We start from the raw sequence: 9,784 nt of genomic DNA, 5'->3' as shown, positions 1-9,784 counted from the left end.
AGTAGAGACGAGTCTTCTGAGTACTCCGTCTTCACCAAAAGATATCGTCGGATACCTGTCTAATGCGAACCTGAGAATACAAGCAGTTTGAAAATCAGCATAAAGCTGGTGAGTTCATAAGATGTTTGTTTTTTGAAAAATGTACCAGTTTCCTTTAGTTTTCCGAAAAGGTTTGTTATCCAAGAAATTCCCATATTTTCTTATGTAAAACAGTTTAGTTATCCTTCATTACAGTTCAATTACGCGTCATACGTTACCCCATGAAAATCCCATATTTTCCTAAATACAAGACCGATTAATATCACAGAGTATAGTTTAATACACAAAACTATATATTGAGAATCTTGGGATTTACTATCCCGAATTAGATATAAAATACTTTAATATATGTGAACTGTAGATGGAAAGTAGTTTGAAAACCTTGGGACTAACATCCCGTACTACATATAGATTTAATACCATGGGACTATCATCCCGGAGTAGATACAAGATAGTTTGATATACTTGAAAATATAGACTGAAACCCATGGGACTACCATCCCGGACTAGATACAAGACAGTTTGATAAAACCATGGGATCACTATCCCGAACTAGATATAGATTCTAACCATAGGAATAACATCCTGCAATAGATATGAAACCTATAGACTAAAGACCATGGGGTTACTATCCCGTACTAGATATATATCCAAAACCAAAGCCGTGAATAAACTTATATTAATACGTATTGTGAGTCGGGTAACCATGCTGATACGACAATGAGACCTCCTTGATGCTTGTCAGACGTCGGGCGATATCGAGAATTTGTCACCCCAGGCGTGCCCGCCTAACTGTAGCTAGCAGTTAAGGTGTGGGATTGTCAGTCCCGAATGGATCTATTCACAAATTCCTCGCTCTCCCTCCAGGAGACTCTGGTTACACTTCCAGGGAGGATTTACTGATCATCCATAAAGGGTAGTGACTAACTCACAAACTAGTACTAAACTATTCACAGGGTTCTCATACGATATCAAACATACAAAAGATTATGAAACATAATACAGTGAATACAAATACATACAATGATACTATCTGGCAATACATTCAAATGATGCGGAGATAAACTGAATCAGACATAGTTTATCTAATAACTTTATACACATATCAGTACATGACAAAACGAGAACTAAACAACCCCCAAATTATTCCCATAATAATTTGATTAGTTTGGTTATTTTCTTAACTAAAATCCATTTAGTTGTAGTTGATAAATCATCCCTTATGCTCAGCATAATACATAAAGAGTAAAAGTGTTTATAAATTTGCCAGATATTATTTGAAACACATTAATGTTATGTTTTGAAAACAGTTATAGTTTGCTTGTATTCCCCCCCTGAAAACATTGAAAAACACGGAAAAAGTGTAGGGGTATGAACTCACTGGACGAGAAACGTGACGATTTCGGATACTCCTATGCACCCTTGAATAAGTGTTTTAATGCTCCTTAGCATGGAGCTTACGGCCGTAAACTCCTATGCACCCTTGAATAAGTGTTTTAATGCTTCCAAATCAATCACATGTGATTTCTAAAATTGTTCCAAGGCCTTTCATGAAGTTTTAAGGGACTTTTGGCAACATTTTTGGAGTTTACGGCCCATGAGACCCACTCATGGCCATGAACTCTCCTAGTGTATGATTTATTATGTTTAAAGGTCTAAAACTTGTTTGTAAACACTTCTAGAATTTATCCCAAGGCTTTAGGTGTGTTAAAGTGGCATTTTAACACATTTAGAGGAGTTTACTCTCCATGAACAATGAGTTTACGGCCCAAGCCTGTTCTTGGGCAGTAAACTCAAGTTTACTCCTCTAAATTGATGTTCAAGGTGTTCCAAGGCCAAATCCAATATTCTAAAATTCATATCTAAGCTTCAATGGAGTTTTGGAAGGGTTTAAGGGCATAAAAACCCCATATATATGAGTTTACGGCCCAAGCATGTGCCTTGGCTATAAACTCCTTCAAATCCCTCAAAATCCATGTCTAAAATGTTCTAAGTCCAGTCCATGAAGTCATTTAGCCATATCTAAGTCCTAAAATTGTTTAGGAGGGGTTTAAAGGCATAAAAACCCCCTTACTATGTGTTTACGGCCCAAGCTCCTTCCAGGGCCGTAAACTCATATACAAGACCTTAATTCATGGTTTAAACTCAAATTTGAAAGCCAAATATGCTATACAATCAGTTTAGGAAGGTACCTCAAAGATTTGAAGCCTTAAATTGATGATTTGGACCCTTAAACTTGGATTTAGGAGAGAGGTTAGAGAGAGAGTAGTGAGAGAGAGAAAAAGCTTCAAATGAAAGGTTTAACACGTTTATATAGGTCCTAAGTTCGGGACATGGTGGAATTCTACCCGATACCGACGTTAAACGGGGCTTTTGGTCGCACCCGATTAAGTTTTCGTAACCCGGCGGGGACGTTTCTATAATTTTTGAAATAACTATTTTGGGCTAATTTCATGAGTTCCTAAGGGGTTTGGACACTCATTAGCATGAATTAAACATATAAGTTTAATTAACTTAACCCAAAACGACATCGGAACGTTTCGATATACGGCGAGTTATACGGGTAGAATGGGTTTTCGGCGATGAACAACTTCGGATTGTTACTGTTGACCTCTTTCTCTTCACCTTGAGTTTTTTGGGCTTCTCAACTTTTTTGGGTTTCTCAACTTAAGGACATGTAACCTTGTTGTGACACACTTGTTTACACACACTGCATATAACTTTCTTCCCAACCTTTGACATAGTGTGTCTATTAGTCTTTTTACTTGGGTCCTTCCTTCTATTAACTTTTGGCATGCCTGACATTTTTCTCCCCAAAGGTGGCAGTGGTGGTATGAATTACATACATGGCCACATATTGCTAACATTCATCCCATTCATTAGATACTTGTAAGTGTTCCTATAAACAGCTCCAAAGAACATAGGATCCACATAACTTCCAACATCTTACTTTATGTAGGAGATAGTTGCAACTGAGTACACATACCCATAACCATTTAATTTCCATACTCTACAAGAACATGTCTTCTTGTATAAATCCACCATAAAAGACTCTGCCAAGTTTATTGTCTCAAACTGGTTTAAACCGGTTGGTAAAACATGCCAATATCAAATAACATTGTATAAAAGTTAGTCTATGTTTAGTAGTTTTCATGTTATTAAAATGAATAAAATAAACTTACCTTTGAGCTTTTTTCAATTAATTTAGTAATGTTGTCATTGCTGGACAAGGTTTAAATTCAGGCCATGAACTGCCTTTAATGCTCAAATTAAACTACCTTTCCTTAACATACAATCTAATATCTTATAGCATTGTGATGATTGGTTTTTTTCCTACATATCTTATGACATTGTTAAAGCTCTCTGAAAATCCATTTTCTAGTGCATCACACATCCTACCCTATTGAAAGAAAGCTTTACACCATGATTGTGGGTTCTTCTCCATTAGATATTCAAAGGGTGAATGATTAAGAAGTTGGACTTCCTTTATTGTTGCATTATATAAAGGCTCAGTAGATTCCTTGCATGCCTTCTAAAACATCTTCTCATAGTGTACTTCAGAAAATCTTTTCCTGAATTTGCAAGAAAATGCCTAGCATACTGTCTGTGTTCAACAGTATGCAAAATCTTTTTCACAACCTCCAACGCTCCCTACGCATAAAGAGTTGAATTGGTAAAGCAGTACATTCAGTTAAAAAGAGAATACAAGTAAGGCATATACCTTATGTTGATCTGACATCAATGTAAATCCAAAACCATTTTCCAATCATAAGTGATCTTTTTAAATTCTCCAAAAACCATTTCCAATTCTGTTTGTTTTCCATAAAAACAACTTACCATGCAGTTGGTAATATATGATTATTAGCATCACTTCCAACTGCACATATCAACTCTCCAGTACATAACCCCTTCAGGAAACAACCATCTATATTTATTACTCTTCTAAAAATGCCTCTCCAACCTTGATTTAGCCCCTTAAAACATATATAAAACTTACTCAAATATGTCTTCCCATCAAGCATACAGTTGACATCTATTTTCACAGTTGATCCAAGGTTTGATCTTCTTATCTCCTCACCATATGACCAAAGATTTACATAATGGTCAACCAATGTGCCTTCAATTAACTAAATAACATTCTTTTTTCCTCTCCTACACTGACCCATACTCACATCAATACCAAAAGTCTGTTTGACCTTTTCTTTGAGCAGTCTAACACTCATTTTCTGTTTGTGTAAGAACTCAGTTGTGAAATGGCTGCCAATCCAAGCATAGCTAACAATTCAACCTAGTTTGGAATTTCTTGCAAAATTATGCTCATTTATTAGGGATTTAATATGGACAGAATGTTCTTCACTCATCCATGAAGCCTATGGTCTAAACTTACATTTCCCATAATTTTTTTTAACTAAAAGTCTTCTACAGTCTTTTTTTTTTGTATCACAATTGATAGCCATTAGCAACAACATAATTTTATAACATATGTTTTAACTGTTTTGGACTATCAAATCGTAACTAACACAGGTCTTTGTTTTTTCCAATGTACATTTTCATTATAAGTATTTGCCTCCTCAAGATTTTTGTCATTGTCATCCATCTTAAGATATGGATCCTCATGAGGTGGGCTGTGTGGGGTTGACTACACCTTGGGGCATAGCTTGCTCAAAAACACATCATTCATAGTCTTAGTCATTGGAATGCAATCTACATGTTCAAGCTCATCGTGTATATTTCCTTGCAATTCATCGGGGTAATTTTGTATAGCTCCCTCAACATGCCCTTCTTCATTAAATTGAGATACACTAGAATGGCTGTCTTCCACACCTTTTACATCAACTTTCTCATTGATAATTCATTGATGTACATTCACACCAAAATGATCCATGTATACATCCAGGACATAACCAGCAACATACCTAACTTTGATGAACTCATGGTAGTCTATTTCACTAGCTAATATCCTCAATCCATTAGGAAACTCTATTCCGGGCTTTCAAAAATAAACATTCACACACCTCTCATTTGCAAATCTTTCAAGGAACACCACAAACTCGTTCATGTCCATTCCATCAAAATCAACATCCTCAAACCTTTATACAGATCCATCCGTATAAATAATTATGGGGTACCTCGTAAAAAACCCACCAAAGTGAACAACGATGTTCATATAAACGACCACGCTATCGAGTCTTTAGAGGAATAGTAAGACAAAAAAGGGAAGAAGACAGCCAGATTGTTCTTTATAAAAGGTTTTGTAGGGCAATCTTATTTAACGATAAGGTTATGTGGAATCTTAGGTGACATATTTTTAAATGAGGTGGGCTTAAAACCTGGTGAATAGGATGGGGTGAACTGGCTCACCCTTTCACTTTGAACATAATGACGACTTTAAAAATAGGTAAATTAATAATTCGTTTCCCAAAAATGCAAAACAATACATAAATAAATAAATACAATAGGGTCCTTTTAAACTATTGCATGTAACATGGTTAGGCTATAGTGACATTTATCTTCAAAATAGATAGGTTGTTAACGTAAAGTTTTAGGGTAAAAAATGCTTACTTTCTCTTAACCCTAACACAAAGATGCAATCACCAGATGAGAGAGAGAGAGAGAGAGAGAGAGAGAGAGAGAGGGAGAGAGGAAGGGAGGGTGGGAGGCATAGATAGATAGATAGATAGATAGATAGATAGATAGATAGATAGATAGACAGACAGATAGATAGACAGACAGACAGACAGGGGCGACACTACCTTAACACAAAGGGTGTCCATGGACACCCCTTACTTTGAACTTTTTTAGAGAGTATATAACTTTTTGTAATAGGACACCCTTGAAATTTTTATCAGGACACCCTAAAATATATGAATAAAAAGAAGAAGAATCCATACATAATTCTAAAATACAAAGGTATTGTAAAAATTACAATATAGAAAGTGAGAAAAAGTAGGACAAAAATAAGGAAATACCTAAAACTAATAATTTTCTTTTACCAAAATACTGATTTCCAAGAATTACACCTCTAATTTTTTATATATCTTAGGGTTTCTCGAATTCTCAATACCAGCGACCATCACGGTCACGACTCCACTTCGGCTTCCATCGTTGCTGCTACATTCCACCACCTGTCGCTCTCTTCTCCGACTTTATTACTTATTTTGGCCTCATTTTTTCCTTATATCTACCCTCAGATTGTCACACGTCCACACAACAAATATTGTAAATTGTATCCTTTATCTTCAAAGTTGAAAGCTGAAAAACAGGTTAGTTTCTTTCTCTAGATAAACCGGTGGTATTTGAGTGAAGAAAAAAATATGATAAAGTATTTTAATCGTGTAAATGAAAAAAGAGAGAAATTCATTAATGGAGTTGGAAGAGAAAGTCTTCAATATAAAAGAGTATGGTCAAATCCCTCTTGGTTTGATGATTATAAATATTGGTTGGAATATAGTGTAAAACTGGAAGCTACATTTTGTTTATGTTGTTATTTGTTCAAATCTGAGATAAAAAAATCAAGGTGGTTCAGATCATTTTGTAAAAGTTGATTTAAGACTTGGAATAAGAGAACATCTCTAGAACTTCATAATAATGGAAGTCCACACAATATGGCAGTCCAAAAATGTCAAAATTTTATGAATCAAAGACAATCCATAGCCACTGCTTTTGATAAGCAAACCGAATTGATGAAAAACAAGCATCATATTATATTAAATGCTTCCATTGATTGTGTTAGATTTTATTGCGACAAGGATTACCTTTTTGGGGTCACGATGAAAGTGAAGATTCGGTAACAGAGGTAACTTTCTTGAATTTCTTCAATTTATGCTGATTGAAATGATAAAGTGGGAAGTGTTGCTTTAAAGAATGTTTCACAGAATTCGTAGTTCTATTCAAAAAGACATAGTACATGCTACAACGAAGGAAACTATTAAAGTTATTATGAAAGACATCGGAGATGATTTTTTTGCAATTTTAGTAGACGAGTCACATGATGTGTCTTGTAAGGAGCAAATGGCATTAGTTTTGAGGTTCGTTAATAGTTAAGGAGTTATTACAGAAAGATTTGTTGGCATAAAACATGTAAATGATACTTCAACTTTATCACTTAAGGCAACTATTTATTCATTTATGTCGGAATGTGGATTGAGTCCACATAGGATTCGAGGACAGGCCTATGATGGAGCTAGTAACATTAGAGGTGCATTTAATGGATTGAAGACCTTGATTATGAAAGAAGTGCAATCCACACATTATATTCATTGTTTTGCTCAACAGTTACAATTAGCGCTTGTGTTTGTTGTGAAAAATCATGCTGACATTAATGACTTTTTTGATTTGATTTCTCGTTTGTTAAATGTGATTGAATCTTCTTATAAACGCCTAGACAAGTTAAGAGAGACTCAAACAACAAAATTGGTGGAAGCACTTGCTACAGGTTTCTTCTATTTTTTTCTTCTTTTTGTTTTGTTTTAATTTGCATTGTTTTTTATTGCTAAAGTTTCTAATGTTAATTTCAAGTGGTACACGTTTGAATCAAGAAATTGGTATCAAACGACCCGGTGATACCCGTTGGGGTTCTTACTTTGGTTCACTTTCTAATATAAAGAGAATATATTCTTCGATTTGTGAATAACTCAAATACATCATGAAAGATAGTAATTGTCAAGATCATAAAGTAGAAGCACGTCATCTACTGAAGTCGTTACAAACTTTTGATTTTTTTTTTGCCTAAACTTGATGGTTGATATCTTAGGGGTCAGAAATGATTTGAACACCACATTATAAAAGAAAGACCAAGATATTGTAAACGCAACGCATCAAGTGAGGTCTTGTAAGGAGAGACCGGAAGAAATGAGGAATGAAGGAACGGGGCCATTTTTAAACGATGTTACTTTGTTCTGCAAAAAACATTATGTTGAAATTTTGAATATGGAAGATCCATATTATGATGGAGTAAGTCACCGCAAAGAGTCAAATGTCAGAAATTGAAAAGATTATTTATTTTTCACAACTTTCGAATTAACTATTAACATGTTTTTTCTATTTACCTCACAAATTAATTGCTTGCACAATTACAAGGTTGATGTATTTGTTGCGGTCATAGATATGCAATCTCAGGAGCTCAACAATCGGTTTAAAGAAGTAAACACGTCATTACTTGTTTCTATGGCTTCTTTGTGTTCAAGAAAGTATTTCAAAGCATTTAATGTGGAAGAATTGCTCAAAATGGCTAAATTTTATCCTAGCGAGTTCTCGGAACATGAGCTTGGAGCACTTAAAGCAAACCTGCAAAATTACATTATAGATGTACATGGAGATCCAAGGTTTAATAAATTGAAAGGAATTGGAAACTTGGCAAAGATGATGATTGAAACAAACAAGCATACAATATATCCAATGAAATATCTTCTACTAAAATTAACATTGATTTTGCCGGTTGCAACATCCACCATAGAACCAACATTTTCAACAATGAAGTTGATAAAGAACGATTTGCGCAATAAGATGAGTGATCAATTTATGAATGATTGTCTAGTGTCATATGGTGAGAAAGATGTGTTAGATAGTATTAATAACAATGCAATTATAGATTATTTTAGAAATATGAAACCTCGTCGTGAATAATTGTAAGATATTAACTAGTATTTAGAACCGCGGTGGATCTTTGGTATTAAATTTAATAGTATATTGGTTTAGATTTTATTATTGAAAGTTCGACCCGATAAAAAATAAATTTTGATTCATTTTTTGTACTCTATTTGAGTTAGGACACCTGTAAATTTTAATATTAGATTCGCCACTGTATAGAGATAAAGAGATAGACGTGATTTCCGAGTAGGTTTTACGCTTGTTCTCTTTCTCTCGTTCTGTCTCCGACGGTGATGACAGTCTCCGACGGTGATGACAATGGTTTAGGTGATTTCCAACGACGCTTTAGGCGATTTCTAACGATGAGAGAGATGCAACTATCCCTTTCTCAGGCGATTATCTCTTTCTCACGACAACTATCTTTTCTTAGATGACGTTTCAGACGATTTTCAGTGATATTTCTCCTATCCAACACTCCGACGGTTGTTCCTCCCTTTTTCTGGTGGTATTTCTTTTTCTTGTTCCGCCTCTCTTCTCCCCGTCATATATGACGTTTCTTCTATTATCCGGTGACGATGGCAATGGTTAGTCTTAGTCAGATTCTCTTTTTTGTTCCTTTATTCTTAGCTAGCATTTCTCTTTATTGTTCCTTCTTCTCGATGACGATAACAGTGGTTAGTGGTCACAGTAAATCGCTGACGGTGGTTGAGGATAATGGTTCGACATATTATTATTATTATTATTATTATTGGTTAACATATTACTTAATCATTCTTATTTACTTTTTTATATATGAGTCTTGTGGTTTATTGTTTGATTAAATGGATTCAATTTTCTTCAATTTACAATGTAATTTTTTATTGCAGTTTGTACATTATAGTATTTTTAGAAATAAAACATATTTTTCAAAAATAATGTTAGTCATTACAGAACACAATCTTGAATGAAAAAAAAAAAAAAAACTGGAAAAGGCTAAAATTATACAGTACATTATATTTTATATAACAATTTACATGCGTTAAAAAGTATGAAATTTTGAAAAAGCTACAATTAAAAGAGTAATAAAAAATCAACTACAAACAAAATAATTATTGGAGGGATAGGGGGGTATTAATAACAGATTAATTTTTTAAATACTCGTTTAAACCGATATAGG

General features: G+C 34.3%; 1 protein-coding gene across 1 annotated transcript; it reads left to right on the top strand.

Annotated features, from left to right (window-relative positions):
- Positions 1-7,167: 7,167 nt before the first annotated feature.
- LOC111879783 (uncharacterized) lies at positions 7,168-8,664 on the top strand. Its single transcript, XM_023876209.1, has 3 exons — positions 7,168-7,474; positions 7,538-7,545; positions 8,119-8,664. Exons 1-3 carry the CDS (start codon positions 7,168-7,170, stop codon positions 8,662-8,664), a joined length of 861 nt encoding a protein of 286 aa, XP_023731977.1.
- The last annotated feature ends 1,120 nt before the right edge of the window (positions 8,665-9,784 follow it).

This window comes from Lactuca sativa, chromosome 7 (genome assembly GCF_002870075.4).
Source record: "Lactuca sativa cultivar Salinas chromosome 7, Lsat_Salinas_v11, whole genome shotgun sequence".
NCBI lineage: Eukaryota > Viridiplantae > Streptophyta > Magnoliopsida > Asterales > Asteraceae > Lactuca > Lactuca sativa.
The sequence above is the reverse complement of the archived record's forward strand: the minus strand, read 5'-3'. Positions and strand labels throughout refer to the sequence as shown.

Coding starts and splice junctions, on each gene's coding strand:
- LOC111879783 (XM_023876209.1), top strand. CDS start 7,168: ATGTCGGAATGTGGATTGAGTCCACATAGGATTCGAGGACAGGCCTAT.